The sequence below is a fragment of the Scatophagus argus genome, chromosome 24, assembly GCF_020382885.2.
Source record: "Scatophagus argus isolate fScaArg1 chromosome 24, fScaArg1.pri, whole genome shotgun sequence".
NCBI lineage: Eukaryota > Metazoa > Chordata > Actinopteri > Scatophagidae > Scatophagus > Scatophagus argus.
The window spans coordinates 6,732,063-6,748,715 of NC_058516.1; the positions used below are offsets into that span (position 1 = coordinate 6,732,063).

The following is a 16,653-nucleotide window of genomic DNA, read 5'->3' on the forward strand; positions in this document are numbered from 1 at the left end:
AAACATCACATCAGAGTACAAGTACTGTTCCCCCTGTGTACATGATCGTGTTCACTGTGCTCTGACCTCGCCAGGTTGACACGAGCCTTCTGTCCCCCGCTGAGTGTGGCCCCTCTGTCCCCGATCAGCGTCAGGTCTCCATCTGGGAGCAGCTCCAGGTCCTGCACTCACAGACAAGGCAGGTTTACTACGAGCCGGCCACTAGTTATTATTTCCATTATCGATCACTGCCAATTATTTGAAAAATTCATCAAATAATCGTCTAGAAAATATCCAGCAACTGCTCATCACAATATTCCCAGAGTCCTCAAATTGCTGCTTTTGTCCAACCGATAGTCCAAAACCCAAAGACTCTTCATTTACAATCAAATGACGAAAACTACAACTTGAGTTGTATCTCACCCTCTTCAGAGCGCAGGCTCTGATGACTCTCTCGTACTTCTGAGGGTTCAGCTCTTTCCCAAACAGGATGTTACTGCGGATGGTGCCAGGGAACACCCAGGGCTGCTGGGCGGCATAGCTGAGCTGACCTTTGACCTTCAGCGTCCCTGTGTCACAAGGCAGCTCTCCCAGGATGGCACTCAACAGAGATGACTGTTGTGAACAAGGTTGTTACAGACAGCAACAGTGAGTGAAGTGAGCACTTTTCTAGCCTAAACTTGTGCTTGATGCTAAACAAGTTCACACAAGTGTACTAACCTTTCCAGCCCCCACCGGGCCGATGACAGTCAGGAGCAGAGGTGTCTTCAGGGAGATAGAGATGTTCACCAGAGACGGAGCATCCACACTCTGACAGCCAATTTTTAAAAAAAAACAAAAAACCAAAACACTACTTTGAAAAAACAAAACCATGAACTATACAGCCTTTAAACACACACACACCACTGTGAGATGAATGTTCACCTTATCCCAGTAACAGGTCAGCTTGTCAATCTCAATGCCATTTTCCTTCATTTCCCCCAGAGGAAGCCCAGACTTTCTCCTCTCAACTTCGCCCAGCAGGAGGAAATTCTGGGAGGGCACAAATCGACACACGTGCTGTTACTCTGTGAAGCCTCATCGAAACCCAGACTCGGTCATATTTGCTTTTTAACTGTCTCTGGTGCTAAAAAGCTGCACTTCTGGAAGTCGTTAAAGAGGTAGGTTACATAATCATGCGTGGGATAAAAAGACCGACATGTCAGTGAAGTTTCTGCCTGCAAGAGTTATTTAAAGGCTCAGACCCACATGTTAATCATTATGTCAATTCAAAGGGTGTCTAAGGCACAGTACAAGTTAAGGCTGTCATCAGATATCAACAATTACCTTAATCCTGTGGATGCTGACGACAGTTTCTGACAACTTCTCGATGGCGAGTGGGAAGAACAGGGTGACTGTGAGCTTTATTGTGCCATAGAGAGAAACTGTGACAAACACACTGCTGGCAGTGATGGTGTTGCCCAGGAGAACATAGACAGTGAAGGTAATGAACACGATGATCTTGCTGCTAGCAAAGAAGGAGGCCATGTTGAGTCCTCGCAGGTAGGAGCTGTTCAATATCTGACTGATTTCTTTCCTGGGAACAGAAGACAGCATATGGAAAGGAGTGAGATCGATGACGTGAAGGAGGTTTAATTTATACGTGCACCATGAGGAAAAATTATGCCTTTGCAGAGACGCTCAAGCGCCAGTGCTGGAGGCGAATTTTCGTTAGAGCTGGAATTCGCAGTATATGGGGTCATTAGTGTATGAGGGTCTGAGGGCAGAGGATGTTGCTTTGAGACAAACTGCTTGTAAAAATGGGCTATACAAATAACACCACTCCAAGGCTGTTACAATTTCGTTGTATTCCTTGTACAATGAGTGATTCTGATTCTGCTGAGTGAGACATAGTCTGTTTATGAGTGAAGTATGCATGCTTTAAACTGTAAGTTTACAGGGGCTCAGTAGGCACCAGCTGTTTTTTAACTGGTGAATATAATTTAATCAGGCTACACCATAAACACTAACGAGTGTCTGAGCCTTTCATAATGTGTGAATTACTTGCTATAAAACATCTGTGCTGCCATCCAGTCATAGGAAATCACCAAGTCTAAACGATACATTTCACCGTCAGCCCTCGGTCACTGTAAGCATTGGGTGGTGGAGCTGCGGTGTCGAGTTCCCGCCTGCACGCCACGTCAGGCCCAATCATAAGCAGCGCTCAGCTGTCGATCGTGACGTTTCACCATCCTTTTTATAGCATCAAATAATGAATTAAAACCAAACTTATCAGAAAAATGAACCTTTGAACATACATCAATGTAATATGAACCATCTAAACTAACAGAAACCACAATTAAGAAACATTTATTTGACGTGTACTCTGGTCAAAGTCCCCTCTACTGCTCTACGTATTTCTCACAGCACATTCCACTGTTGACAGGTAGTGTCTGCAGGCAGCACCACACAAAATCCACATTGTTACCATAACCGACAGAGCGACAAGAGACTCAAGACTCTAAACACTCAGATTTGCTCTCTAGGTAACAGATTTTTTTCAATTTTCAATTACAATTTTTTCATTTTACCATAAATAAGCATTCATTTTGGTTACAAATTAACTCAAGTCCACGTCTGCCAGATAGAGAAGATCTGATGCGGAATTGAGAATGTCTTAGGAAGTGTTACTGTGGCCCAAGTTTGTCAATTATCACATCAATAAATGTGACAACAGCCAAAAAAAATCTGTTCCACAAACAAAGCCAAAACCTGCAGTTTAATCCACTTCTCCACTGTCCAAATATGTTCAAAAACTCACCATTTTGCTCAAAGCTATCACTTCACTACAGTTTGAGTGGAGTAACCCTTTAAGAGGGATACTTTAACAGAGATATGTGATGTGTTAACAACAAAAGGTGATGTATTAACTGCAGGGCAAAGAGTGCAAACGATTATTACTAACAAATAAGAGAAGATGAAACTCGGAGCTGCTGTGTAAGACCACTGACTTATAAACTTGTTTAATTCTAAAAAGTTGCAAATTCACTCATTCCCCCCCCCCCCCACGCTCTGAACAGCCTCAGTCTGGACGGCCTCTGTGGCACAATTTAAATATGAAATTCAAGAGTTTGTTGTGCTCCTCATCACAAAAGCCAGCGTGGAGGTAAACCCACAACGACTCTCATTAGAAGTGCAGATTGTACCTGGGCTGGGACTCGACAGATGATGACAATAATTCTTTGGAAGCTATTGGGCTACACCGTGTTGACACAAAGTTCAGCACAATAATGTTGCAACACACACACTTCAGCATAGTTTCAAATTTGTTAAGGCTTATTCATCTAGCAGAGATTCTATTTCAATAAAACTACAGCCTGGCTCTGTTTCTGCATCATATCACATCATCACCCCAAGGGGGGAAGGTGGTACGTCTGACATCTTTGACAAGACAAACTGACTCCAAAAACATTCATTGTCTCTACAGTACATGTTTTGATGGATTACAGGTGAATAGGAAAAACTAATTCCACAAGTGTGAGGACCTGCAGGAGGCCGATCCTCACAAAATTCACATTTTAGGCCTCGGGGGAACAGCACCATCAAATTTACCCAAAGCTTAATTGATCTTGACATTTCAGAATCTTATGGATCAATCTGTCAAAACACAGACTCAAATACTTTTTCCATCAAGATGCGAGTCAATCAGTGACAACAATTTTCTGTTAAATTTGAGAAATGTAATGAATTCTTGGCAAAGCAATTCATAAATTATTATAAAAAAATACACATTAAAGGGTGACAAAGGGGGTACCGTAAAATTCTCCATTCTAGACAAAGTTTGTCCGTCCTTCAAAAACACATTAACCTCATCCTCACCTCCTGACTTCAGTCACCAGAGCTGAGAATGGCTTCTCCCACGCGTACATCTTGATGATCCGGATCCCAGACACCACTTCATTCATGATGCGGATTCTGTTGTCAGTAAGAACTGCTGTTTTGCTCCTAAAAAAGAAAGGGAAGAAAAAAAATAAATAAACAAAACATAATCTTATTTTTCATAATGGTTGGAAAATACTGCAGTATATACCCGACTGTCCAGATTAGAAAAATGAAGAGAAAGATGTTAAAATGAATAAACGCATATAACACAATAAATGGGTAAAATTAAATAAATGTATCTTTTATTGGAAACAATCTCATCTCTATTTCACTGCTCCCCTACCTGAACATGCCAAAGAGCTTTCCAAACAGGGTTTGCACAGGCAGCATCAGGGCAATGGCTGCCACACCCGCCAGACACGAGGGGCCGATCTCGTACCAAAGGAAAACGATGACCGCCACCACCTGAAGTGGACCCACCCACAGGTAGTGCAGATTGAGTGTAATCTATGGAGACAATGATCAATCATGAACAATATTAAAATACACCAGAAACCTACTGAACTACACGCTAAAAATATAAAAAACAAACCCTCAACCTCTGAGCATCATCCAGCAGTCAAAAACCTCTAACTTTCAGTTCGTTCTTAGTCTCTACAGCATTTAGATTATCTGCGTTGAAGCACAAAGGTGCGATACCCTACCTCGTCAAAACGACCGACATCATTTGAAAGGAGGTTCACAATTTGTCCGGTGGTGGTTCGGCCCATGGATTCACTGCTGAGACTGAGAGCCTGGAGCGAGAGAGAGAGATTTTGCCGGTCTGGTGAGTATTTCACGGGCACATTGCAGAGAGTCGCTGCATCCACGCTCACAATCTGTTGAATCTTCACTGACCTTCCTGTATATCATGTGACAGACGGCCACTCGGATCTTCATGCCTGTTCTTTGGACGTGGTAGTAGTAGAGATGTTGGAGGATGGTCAGCCCAAAGGCAGAGAGAGACATTGCAGCAGCGTAACCATAGCCCATGTAAAGACTCCTCTGGTCACGTGGGTCATAACTCTCAAAGTACTGGATTATCTTCCACAGAAGAAGCGGCTGGATCACTTTAATTACCTCCTTCATGACAGAAAGTGACAATAAATGAATTAGATGTTTCCCTGGCGCTCATGTAAAACACTTAAACAGAAAAAGAGTTCTGACACAAAGCAGAAAGACAGTTCATCTTATTGGTTTCCAGTGTGTCAACAACACAGTACAAACTCTTACTGGTCACAACAACATACCAGTGAAAAAACAAACAACCCAGCCACTGCGTAGGACTTCCCATAGCACTTAATAAGAACTCTGGCAAGTTTGGGTTTCCGAAGTTCCTTTGTAGCCTTTCTAACTTCACGGTCCCAAAATCTGCAACAACAAACATGCGTGGATGCAAGCATGTGGATTCTGCACTGGAACACAGTAACTGGCAAACTGTATGATCCATGTATGACATATTAAGTGTTCTTTTTTGGTTTTTTAAAAGAAAAAACTGTCAGTTAGCCAACAAAGCAGTCAAGCAGACGTCAAATTGGGTGAATATGAAAACATTAGGACAATGGCTGTGTGAACACAACGTCTGTCCAAAGAGCTCCGGCACTATTTAATTTTACTTGAAAGTGTTTGTGTAACAATTTTTTTAAAAATAATATATATTTTTTTAATTCCCAATTAATAGAATGGCAGTCACTTCTAAATAATTTCTTCTGGGTATTGTTTGCATGTATGGCAAAAATAAAACGTCCACATGACTCAGCCGCTCTGCATCTCGTTATCCTCGTCGTCACGACCTGCACAGCCACATTAGGTGTGTTGTGGTTGTCGTGCAGCTATTAACTGCGCTCATGTTGCTCATGTAATACCTCTGTAGTTCCTCTCCCAGCACTTCAGAGCGATCCTCTGGGAGAACGCTGTACATGTCACTTTCCTCCAGCCTCCGTTTCTGGCTCAGGTGCAGCAGTGGGGTTAACCAGCTGAAAAACAGTTAATAACACCTTTACAAAGCAGAGGGGATTCATGTGAGCCAAACATAATGTGAACACAAGTTAAACTAAGTTTTGCTTTTTGTTTTGTTTTTATAAAAAATAAGGCACAGCACACAGGCTTTCTTGAGAAGTTTTTGATTTGTTAACATTTGTCATTGTCAGTAATTAGGCCACACAACTTGTATAACCCGTATGTGGTTGACAGATGACTAAAGGCAGTTGACAGATAACAGCTATAGTTTCTTGTGAAGAGGAGATGGCTTTGTGCCAAGTATGAGAGTTAAAAACAAATGTTAGAGGTATATCACATCATATCACTGAACGTGTTCAACTGGCGTGAAGGGATGTCCATATGTCCCAGTGTGCTGCTAAAGAGTGCAAAGCCATTAAAACACACACATTACAAGGTTGTTGATGTCTTTTCTGGACCTATCCATACATCCATCAGCATAAAGTATCCATATCACACAGCAATAAGGGGCTTTTATCTAAGTGTATGGTATATGCTCTTGGAAAGCTATGTGCATTTATTATTCCTCTGAAACGTGCCCTTCGGACATTTTGAGAATGTGTGATGCTGATGATCCATCAAACCACTCATGTTTGTCATCGGAGAAATAACGCTGTTGGGGATTCAGGGCTTTAAAAGTGTAAAATATAAAAGCACAAACATGCACAAGCAATCAGCAGCTACTAAATAAAGAAAACACCCGCAGCAGCAGCTACGCCCAGCGCCTGCAGATGGCACAAGTGTCACCAACAAGTCAAGAGGTTGGACTGAAACTCCACGGTCCCCCGTGAAGTTTGTGACCACTGGTGGGGCTATGGAGCAACGTTACGATTCGTACATGAGAGCAGAACACATGTGCTCGTTGGCCATCGTCTGCACTCTTTCCACTCAAGTGCAAGTCTTTCCCACTACGGAGCGCGGGAGGTAATTGAGTAAACTGAGCTGACCTGTAACACAGGACAAGATGTGCTCACACCTGACCTGTGGGTTTCCCTGACTTTATCACACAGATAATCATCAAGGACGACCACATCTGCTTCATCCCTCGCTGCTCGGCGTTCTCACTAAACAAGTAGGTAAACTCCGGTAAAATGCAGGGCTTCACACCCTCAACCTGGGGTTGCTTCATTCATTGTTTGGGGCTCTAAACTGCTCCGAGTGCTCTTTATGTAGGCTTTTGTGGTATCAGACAAGGAGAACGCAGCTTATTGCTACTTCTATCTTGAGATAATCGATTTAGATGTCGTCTATAACTGCTGCCCATAAACACAGCTGTAAACCCCCACTCAAACTGCAAATACTACCGCGATTTAATCATCTACTCAGGTAACACAGCAGGTGTTTGAAGCAAAGAGCACAAACTCATCTTAAACTTTAGCCTTCCGTTCTTAAACACACACACAGTACACTTACATAATCCAAATGGCATCTTTGTCTTCAGGACATATTTCAAGGATTCATTGACAGATCTGAGCTCAAGCTAAACCCTTAACATTAGGATTAAAATGTAGTTGTCCACTACTGGTTAAATTCCACACTTATTCTCTGGAGTTGATTTATTGGGTCACAGTGCAGCAAATACAAAAGGCATGAGAACACATATAAAGTTTAATTTACTGTGGTGACAACTGCAGCTCGAACATAAATTACTGACATGGCAACTAGAAGAATGCAAGACTGCTGCTGTTGGGGAGAAATTTACTTTGTACTAGAGGCGCAACAAGTGGTTGAAGCTGCTAAAATATATTCATTTTTCTTTGCACAAGTACACTGATTGACGCACTGAAGGACCAGACAGGTGACTTGCTCACTGCACTTTGAATTATTTTATAAAATCTCATTATTACCTCGCTAATCAGATCAAATTCATGCCAGAGCCAAAAATCACTCACCACAAAAAAACCTTGGACAGAAACTTGGCAGTTGCCAGCGGGTTTTGTTTGCCGTCCTGCTCGTTACCAGCCATGGTCATCGCGGCATCGAGTCCGGCTGTGTGAGCCTCTGTCTCGATGGACACACAGCTGTCCACAGACACTCGCACACTCCGACACGACTCGCCGGCGATTCGCTACACGTGTAGTTGAAAAACATCATGTAAAACGGACACTCGACCCAGACCGCTGCTGCAACGTCTCGGGTGGGCGTTGAGCCGCGGTCAAGTGCCGCAACATGTATTTTAAATACTACGAAACATGACCGCTTCTTTATTAGACAACAAATGAAAGTGAAAATGGAAATCGTCTGGTACTATTGACTGTTGCTTTTGAAGCGTAGAAACAACGGAGGACTTCACATTTAATCACGTTGCATTCGCTGATATCTGAAATAGACTATTATTACTGACCGATATTAGTTTTAAAACAACATTATGTTTTAAAATGTAAGTATTTGTATCACTTTATTTCCACCAGTCACTAAAGAATATTAAATGCTTTGCAAAGGCAGAGTACACGCAATACTCCTGCAAAACTCATGTGTACGAGCAACACTTGAAGGCGGCATTGCAGCAACAGGTTTCTCCGCGCCCAGTTGTGGAGGGTAATCGTCACGTGGCAAAGTTCACGAGTGAAAACAAGTGGAGCGTGGCCGAGTCCGAAATATTCTGCAGTAGTTGAAGGGCTCATCCACCAACGGCGACAAATAACGGGACAAACAAGTTGGACGTGGTGTTGTTTGTTTCTTCTGTTGGAAGACACGTGACTTCTCCTCATGATGCAAGACTTATTGTTGTTTGTTTAAATACCAGCTAGTCCGGAATATTTTAAACTAAATTCTACCACTTTCTTCTTCTTCTTCTACTTGATAACATTGGGGGATGATTCACGGGATGTTTTAAAAATTCTTACGAATCCGCCTTGACAAAAGATTGTCAAATGCCTTCAATAAGATTGGATGTAATACATGACATTAGGGGAAATATGGACATGCTGGCTGTCTGTGAATACCGTATGAGGTCACTGAGGATTTAGATGGTCATTTTACTGGAAACTCGTGCCGAAAAGCCACACAGATAAACGTGGTACACATGCAGTTCGCAACGCCACCACTAGAGGGAACCAAACGCCCGTTTTTAAACGTTAAAGCCGTGACAGCCCTCCTGTCCCATTTCACGTGGAGGGCACAACAGTAGTGTGACAACATCTCGACGTTACAGTAACATTTTACATCGCTTACGTTGCTTTAATGTTGTTCCACCCAAAACAGCTCTTGTTTCTTATTTCAGTTTGGTTGTGACTACAGTGTTACATTGGGATTAACGATTTTCTGCAAGCGTTAGAATACAGTTCTAATCCTCACCTGCACGGTTTACCTGCCGTAGTTCTAAGCTTGATATTGACATCACACTTCAGGGGTAACAAACATAATCTATCAGCGTTTTCTAACCACTGGGCCAGGCTTCCTCAGTCTGCTTCTATTGGCTGTCCATCTACACGTCAGCAGTCACGGCTGCATTATGGGCCCCAGCTGTTGTTGTGTCACATCTTGTTTACACCAGAAAACAAGGCTATGCTTGACCTAGCTGTTGAAAAGCCCAAGAGGCACAGTCAAGAGCAGCCTACACATGGACGTCACAGACATGCATAAAACAAAGAGGCCATTTTGTAACCGGCATGGATTGACATTGGTCAGAATTAAGCGTGCTGAACGTGATGAGGAAAAGTGAGCAGCTACAAAAAATAACTAACAGTGTGAAGAAAGGTCAGGTCAGTGTGAGCGATTTGCTGTTACACTTTTTATATTTTCATATACAAAAAAGCAAAAAAAGATTTGATTGTAGAGAGCATTTTGTTCAACTTTTTATTCAAATTGAGCCAATACTTAACAGCAACCAATTCTGACTGATTGATTGAGACTGTGTGTTTCGTACAGTGTTTTACCCATTACAATGGGAATTTTGACTTTGGATAATTTCAGTTGTGACAAACAATAATAGATAAAAGACATTCAGCAGCCATTGATATGAACCCTTCATGAAGTCCAAATCAAAGATCTATAATCCCACGGACACGTCTGTTTTCCTTTACTCCCATTTCAAACTTGCCATGTGGTTTAGCTTAATGGGACACTCAATGCAAACACAACATTGTGGGAGGGTCCAATTGAAGTAAAAGAAACCAGTTTTTGCAGCCATTTCCTGTAAATGACTGGCTCACACTGAGAAAGAGCGCTAACATAAAATTTAGCTGTGACAGTGAGCATCCATGATCAGATGTTCCGAGCAGCAGTCTTGCAATACAAAATTTCCTTGCTTTCCCAAAATGAATCCCAGCGTCCTCAACTCAAACTGACCCTCACAAAGATAGACATACAAGTTCACACAGCTCTACTGCAGCAGCCCAGCAGCTGCCCTGTACAACAAAGGTCTACTGAGCAGCTCAACTAGAGCTGGAGCCACCCAAGGACACCGTGACAGTGGTTGGTGCAGCAGTGTCTTTTAATTCTCATGTGAAGCAGGTTCCATTCACCCAGAAGAGAAGGTGTGCAGAGTCCAGGAAAAGAAGTGAGCCATTTATCCTCACAGATGTGTGAAGTCCCACCTTCAACACGCAACAGTGAAGTGGCAGCTGCCGTCACTGGCTGCTCGATTCCTCGGTCACGTCCTCATTTTGCGGTAAACCGAGCAGCTCCTCGATCCTTTCTACGTCCTCACTTGTGTCCTCCGCCTTAGATCTGACATCCAGATCCCCAATCAACTCGTCTGTCAATTGGAGACGGGCCGTCCTGAGGATTTTAAAGGAGGAGAGTGACTGGTGAACAAGGCATTAGGATAATAACCAAGTTGAATGTAAAGTTGGGTTCGTGTTTTCTATGCTTTGTGAAATATCCGACAAAAGTGTAAAAGAGTATGATAAAAAAAAAGTCTAATATATCTCACCATTCAGCAAGTCTGTGCTCATAGAGTTCCCTGTGCTCTCTCTTCCTCCTCTCTCTGGCAGATTCTCCGGTCAGCGACTGCATGCTGATGATCACAGCACCGGCAGGAAGGCTGAGAGGACGTTAGTTCATATAATTAAAAATATATTTAGAGGATATTAATTGCATCATAAAACATATTTGCATTAGACACATACATACAAAAGAGAAAATGAAATTTATGCTTTTATTGTCTGAGCACGGTTGTTACTTCAGTAACAGGCAGAAACAGTCGCTGTGAGTTCATTAAAATCACAGTAACAACTGAAACCATTCGGGTAGATACTTTATCAAACATGGCAACACTGGGGAAACTGGGTAGGTAATAAGTTCCCAAAGCACTGGGATCCTGTGATTACATAATCTGTTTTGTAACAAACTGAGCTGCCACAACACATTCTGTCAAAGGCAGCTACTTTAATTGCAAAAATCTTCCAAGCTGTCTGTCATTTGCACCACTGTAACATATTAGTATCCAATTTCCTCTCAGCTGTCTCTGACAAAGAAATGCCCTCCTCTGTGGGACCCTCAGGTCCTACCCAAACCCTCCAGTCACACCTCTGCCACGTGCCCTGAACAACGGGCCGATTCTGGGGTGAGATCTGGAGCGTGATGTGCTTTCCTATTAGTTTCCTGCTTTCATTTTGCCCTCTGCTGCCCTGTCTGCACCTGGCATAGCCAGGGCTGAGGCTGTTTGCACACATCAGATGCTCCAGGTGGCTGGTCCCTCAGGCAGAGAGTGAGAGGAGGAGGAGGAGGAGGAAGAAGAGGCAATGCTAGCATGGAGCCAACAGAAAAAAAGACTAGAGCCCGGCCAAAACAGAGCTGACGATCACAGAGACAACCCAAACCAGCCCCTCCTGTCTGTTACACCATCAAACACCTCACACTCAATCTCTATTATAGGAACAAATTCAAATGTGCTCTTGGCTCTGTGCACTCAGCTGAAAGTGGCCAGAGGAATGAGTGGAAAGTGGGACAGACAGAGAGAGAAGAGATCGCTGAAGAGATGGAGTGAAGCATAAGTCCAGATCAGACCATGGTATATGGAGATGAGAGGCTGGAAAAACAGAGATGGTATAAATGGAGAGGGGCAGCTGCTGCCTTGGCCTGCCTGCTTGCTCTAGTACCCAAAACATGGCCCTCTGCAGAGCACATGAGTCCCTCTGGCACTGTGAACAGAGCTGGAAGTGGGGGTGAGGGTGGGTTCAGCTGGGCGACAGAGGGTTGCTGGGAGGAGCGCAGCTGGCTGCCAGAGTGCTCACTCCACTCAAGCACACGTGCACGAATGTGGGAAAACACACACACATGAGCAAATATGCATGTCTGCTAAAAGAAATAAATGTTTAAAAAAACAAGGATGCCAATCAAATCTGTGATGAGGTTTGAAATGCTTCAGGGCAGATGCAGAAATGTTGATGCGTTGGACTGTTTGGGTGATCGATGGACATGAACGGACACTTGTGGATGCGGAAGCCAAACTTACCCCAGCAGTGCTCCAATGATGGTCCCCGCCACCAGCCCTCCCAGGCCCAGGTTCAATCTGAAAAGGCCTCCAGTCACAGCTGCCCTCACACACACAAACGGCAGAAAGTTTTACCCTCATCATTGATAACTCAGTGCACTGGCATGTGTACTGTGATTGCTAAAACAAGGTAAGGTAGGCCTTTACGAGATCCACAGAGGGGAAATTCTCATTGTCACAGCAGCACAAGGACAGCAAAATAAAGGTGCAGATAAGTCAAGTAAAAATACGCAAAGCAAAACTGTATATACAGGGGTATTTACACTTTTTCCCCTTCTTTTATAAAAAGCTATAAACTATACTAATGATATAAAAACACAGACAATATTTGCAGTATTTCAGTTTTTAAATGATAATCTGTGATCAATTTAACCAAGTAATGTAAGAGTTCTATTATCATCACCATCAGAAAACACCCTTGCACCACAGCAACTCACAATTTCTGGAGCAATCTTTCTATTACAGACATTTTATGGGCATTTTTATGCCTTTATTTAGACAGCTGTTGTAGCTACATGGCAGGAAATGAAGTGGCATAGAGACATGCAACAAAACCCCCCTCAGCCACACATGGACAGCAAACACTGCAGTTCACGGCAGGTGCCTTAACCTCAGAGTGACCCAGTAATGTGGTCTTGCATGGATTGAGAAAAAAAAGTGTCTATTTTGCTCAGAATAAATATTAGGCTGACTCAACAGTGATGATAAAATAATCCACAATGTTTCATTTCAAAAGGTTTAAGTGATATTTGGATTTAGGGAGGGATTTACAACACATTTCATATAAAGAAGTTATCATTTTGCTCTTAGACAACAGGAATCACGCACAAGTTTTGAAACTTGTTGGAGCTTGTCAGTACTAACACCGAGCCTGAACAGAACAACTTCCAGATGGTAGCGTGCGGAGATGCACGAATGTGAAGCCGCCTAGTTGTGACACAGCAAGCAGGCTCGGTTGGCTTTCCCTAGATAAATAAATGTTTAAAAAATATGTTTGAAGAAGCCCCATTTAAGTATGTGACTCACCTCCAGCTGCAGCATAATGGCTGATGGCACACTTGTCTCGGTACACAGAGAGGCCTGTGCTGACAGAACTGGAGAGGGAAGCCAACACGTAAATTACAGCGGATAAAAACATTTAAAATACTTAGCATCACGTTTACAGCATTCAACAAAATCAGAGCATGTTAAAAAAATGTCATGTCAATCTGAGATGGTTTATTATTACTAAACTGTAATTTTTCAGCTCTTGCAAGCAGTCCATTTTCACTACACGTGGGCTTTGTTTTCGAGGAAAATATCTGAAGCTAATGCAACCTATTTGTATGGCAAGTTAAACTGAATAATCGATGTGTTTGCTTACTTGAACAAGGTGACGAAAGCAGCCACTCTCCAGCTCCATCTCCATCCATATCTCACAAAACCTCGGACTGCTGCGTGATGGGCTGAGCGCTGATTTCGACAGACATTATTTAACATATGTTGTTGTTACATCTACGTCCGAAATTTCCCTCAAATCCTGTGCTGACATTCAGTTATTCAACAACAGGATGTAAGGGACATAGGCTCATTCTCTCTAAACTCATACACAGGTCATCTACTGTTATTCATCCACTCACCACCGCATCCACTTGACTGGTATAGATCTCCGCCTGGCTGGTTCGGATGTACCTCTGTCTGGCATGGCGGGCAGCTGGTAGGCCTCCATAGAGCAAGCCTGCCAGTGCAGCAACTAAGCCACTCTTTATCACATTGGTCAGCTCCTCTGGGTACCTCTGTGTCACACTAGAGGGACACACAGAATTTTACTTTACAAAACTACTGACTTTGATGATCATTCCAAACTTCAGCTCACACTGTTTTTTTTTTTTTTGTTTGTTTGTTTCTTGGTGTGTGTGTGTGTGTGTACAGGTTAAAGGAAAATGCAAAGAAAACTCACTTGAGCAATACAGCAGACAGACTTATGTTTGCATAGTGTGATGATGAAGTACATTTCATGTGCTAAAAATCACAACTAAGCAGTTAATGCATCATAGTACAGAAGTGGTTGTAGTTGAAAGAAAAATCCACCCTTGCAACATGTAATGAAATTGTCATGTTCAATTCATTCAAGGATGGGATCTTGTACTTTTCTTTCATCCAGTTTATTGTTTTATTACTGTGCACATAAGATAGTGTATTCAGATTCTTCAGATGTTTCATGAAAAATGTATTAATATTTAGCACAAGAGACACACAAAAAGACAGTGCTGCATTCAGCTCTACTGAGGTACGTCTCATGCTCTTTATTTATGAAAACTTGACACCCAAAATCTCATTTACTATAAGCAGGTTTTACAGCTGAAGGATCTGAATAGAACTACTAACACTCATTTTCTTGATAACTTAATTTTATGAAGAGGAGAAAGAGGAAAACAAGAAATATCAAGACGGAACAATAACACCAACTCTTTGTCAAAGAGATCCTTGATGCGGTCCCATCCCGTGTCCAGGAATTCTGGCTTGCCCATGTTGCTTGGCATGGTGCTGGGAGAGGGGATGGGTGCAGGACCATGACTGGTAGAAGAGGACGACGAAGAAGTAGAGGGCATCTGTGCTGGCTGGGCAGCAGCCACATCAGCTGCGTGGACTCTAGGGAGCAGGAAGCAGAAGGATGGAGGCCTGGCGCCCTGGATGAGGCCCTGCAGTAAGCCGGTGCTCAGCATGCCTCCAGGGGCTGAATCTGCCTGACGTCTGTGCATTGCGAGGCCTGTTGTGGACTTCTCTGGATGCATCACGCTTCAGCTGGCATTAGGCTGCTGCAGAGAGGCAGAAACACATGGCCATGGGTTGGGATGTTGCACTTACTGCCTCAACTTAAGCTCCATCCTCAAAATAAATAGCCTGAAGGCAAACCAAATCCTGGCAGGGCTACTTAGGCTGTCCAACTCAGCAGCTGTTAAATAGTGCAGCCCTATCAAAACCCACCGGACACACAAGCAGAATTTCTCAAAAAAGATTTGTTTTTTGGCTTCAAAGTGCATCACCGAGCTGTAAATGCACTGCTGGGACCCTCGGGTGCTGTGAACCGGGTGTGCTGACCAGTCCAGGGTCAACTGTATTTTTTATTTTTTTGTCTTAAAGACTCAGAAAAAAATAAACACCACTCAATGAACCCAAGATTGATAATCTCTGTGCTCCATTTATTAAAAAAAACAACAACAAATTAACAAAAAAAAAAAGATACGACAGAGCAACAATTACAAACGTTTCTGTTCAGTAAGCTAATGCTTCATATTTATCTAAAATATAGCACTGTATGCACTCACTTGTTGAATTTAGAACCAAAAAAACAAAACTTACTTTCCAAAAACTGTCGATGTCCATTTTATTTCTGCACCTACTTCGGAATTTGGCGTGTATTTCTGACTGTATTTCTTAACTTGACAAGAGAATTTGTAAATACCCGTGTCTTATTATAAAATAACATTACTTTTCCAACAAACAACAAAAATGCAAAGATACATTAATAATGTAAAAAGGTCACCTTTAGTCCAGCTAATGTCAAATTGCGTCCTGTACAGGCCCCGTTCCGCTCAATCAGCTTGATGAGATACACCTGTGTCTGACTGGACCAGCCCCGTTAGCTAACGTTAGCACAAGCTAAACACGCACCAATTTTATCACTCTGTGACAAATATACACAACTTCACAACTGCGTATGAAACGTAAAATTAATACTTGAATCTCGGTTGGCTGTTTACATTCCTTAGTCGTCAATAAACTAAAGAAAAGCCATAAAACATCATGTCCGATAATGGGAGCATAGCCGTTAACGCTAAGCTCGCTATTAGCCTCTCATATCACAATGAAAAAGAGGTTTACCAGCGAACGACGACGAATTTCTCAACAATTGACCGTTTCTTTTATCGACCGCAGTCATTGCTAATGCATATCAAATATACTTACTTTTCACGTTTCTTTTTTCTCCATTATTGTCCTTCTTGTGCGTAGACGGTGACTTTCCGCTGGACTACCGGCGTTGCGACCTCTGACCTCGACCACACTACGAAAGCAGCGCCCCTGTCGGTGGAGGACCAACATTGCACTACAATATTTGAGAAACTGTGGATGAAGAAGACTGCTACTGAATAAAAATGACTTGTGTTACTGTTTTGAATTTACTAACAGCAACGTAAAGATTAATTTCTACCAACGGAAGTAACAGTTATTGCATATTAAGCACAAACTGAATACCAAGGTGTGATAGACAGCTTCGTGGAGTGGTGAGGACAGAACCGCCTGCAGCTCAACATAGGGAAAAATAAAGAGCTGCAGGTGGACTTCAGGAAGATGAG

The 16,653-nt window shown here is 42.8% G+C and overlaps 2 protein-coding genes across 19 annotated transcripts in view; both read right to left on the reverse strand.

Annotated features, from left to right (window-relative positions):
- The window catches only part of LOC124055327 (ATP-binding cassette sub-family C member 4-like), a 30,294-nt gene extending 21,978 nt beyond the window's left edge, over positions 1–8,316 (reverse strand). For 4 of the 13 annotated variants that reach the window (XM_046382057.1, XM_046382056.1, XM_046382055.1 and 1 more), the window contains exons 1-12: positions 7,770–8,316; positions 5,745–5,855; positions 5,130–5,250; positions 4,738–4,962; positions 4,545–4,634; positions 4,184–4,347; positions 3,838–3,963; positions 1,306–1,555; positions 904–1,011; positions 700–789; positions 403–594; positions 67–161 (exon numbers count right to left, since the gene is read on the reverse strand). In XM_046382057.1, the coding sequence (XP_046238013.1) occupies positions 67–161; positions 403–594; positions 700–789; positions 904–1,011; positions 1,306–1,555; positions 3,838–3,963; positions 4,184–4,347; positions 4,545–4,634; positions 4,738–4,962; positions 5,130–5,250; positions 5,745–5,855; positions 7,770–7,849 (1,652 nt within the window). In that variant the 5' untranslated portion in view covers positions 7,850–8,316. Of the gene's footprint in view, positions 1–66; positions 162–402; positions 595–699; positions 790–903; positions 1,012–1,305; positions 1,556–3,837; positions 3,964–4,183; positions 4,348–4,544; positions 4,635–4,737; positions 4,963–5,129; positions 5,251–5,744; positions 5,856–7,769 lie in introns of those variants that run through there. The other 9 variants (XM_046382047.1, XM_046382045.1, XM_046382046.1 and 6 more) reach the window with 4 other exon arrangements.
- Positions 8,317–9,081: 765 nt separating this feature from the next.
- On the reverse strand, positions 9,082–16,421 carry timmdc1 (translocase of inner mitochondrial membrane domain containing 1). Of its 6 annotated transcripts, XM_046382068.1 has the most exons (10): positions 16,181–16,267; positions 15,843–15,924; positions 15,659–15,737; positions 14,765–15,114; positions 13,936–14,101; positions 13,680–13,768; positions 13,343–13,410; positions 12,278–12,356; positions 10,754–10,864; positions 9,662–10,599 (listed from the first exon to the last, which is right to left on the reverse strand). In XM_046382068.1, the coding sequence occupies exons 4-10, from the start codon at positions 15,088–15,090 to the stop codon at positions 10,449–10,451; spliced, it is 990 nt and encodes a 329-aa protein (XP_046238024.1). In that variant the 5' UTR covers positions 15,091–15,114; positions 15,659–15,737; positions 15,843–15,924; positions 16,181–16,267; the 3' UTR covers positions 9,662–10,448. The 6 variants fall into 6 exon arrangements, with proteins under 6 accessions (XP_046238021.1, XP_046238024.1, XP_046238022.1 ...); XM_046382065.1 differs by lacking the exons at positions 15,659–15,737; positions 15,843–15,924 and adding an exon at positions 9,082–9,397 and having other exon boundaries at positions 10,416–10,599; positions 16,265–16,421; XM_046382066.1 differs by lacking the exon at positions 15,659–15,737.
- Between the last annotated feature and the right edge of the window lie 232 nt (positions 16,422–16,653).

Coding starts and splice junctions, on each gene's coding strand:
- timmdc1 (XM_046382065.1), bottom strand. CDS start 15,090: ATGCATCCAGAGAAGTCCACAACAGGCCTCGCAATGCACAGACGTCAG. Junction 14,102..14,764: donor AAGGATCTCTTTGACAAAGA/GTTGGTGTTATT, acceptor GTGTCCCTCTAG/TGTGACACAGAGGTACCCAG. Junction 10,600..10,753: donor GAGCACAGACTTGCTGAATG/GTGAGATATATT, acceptor TAAAATCCTCAG/GACGGCCCGTCTCCAATTGA.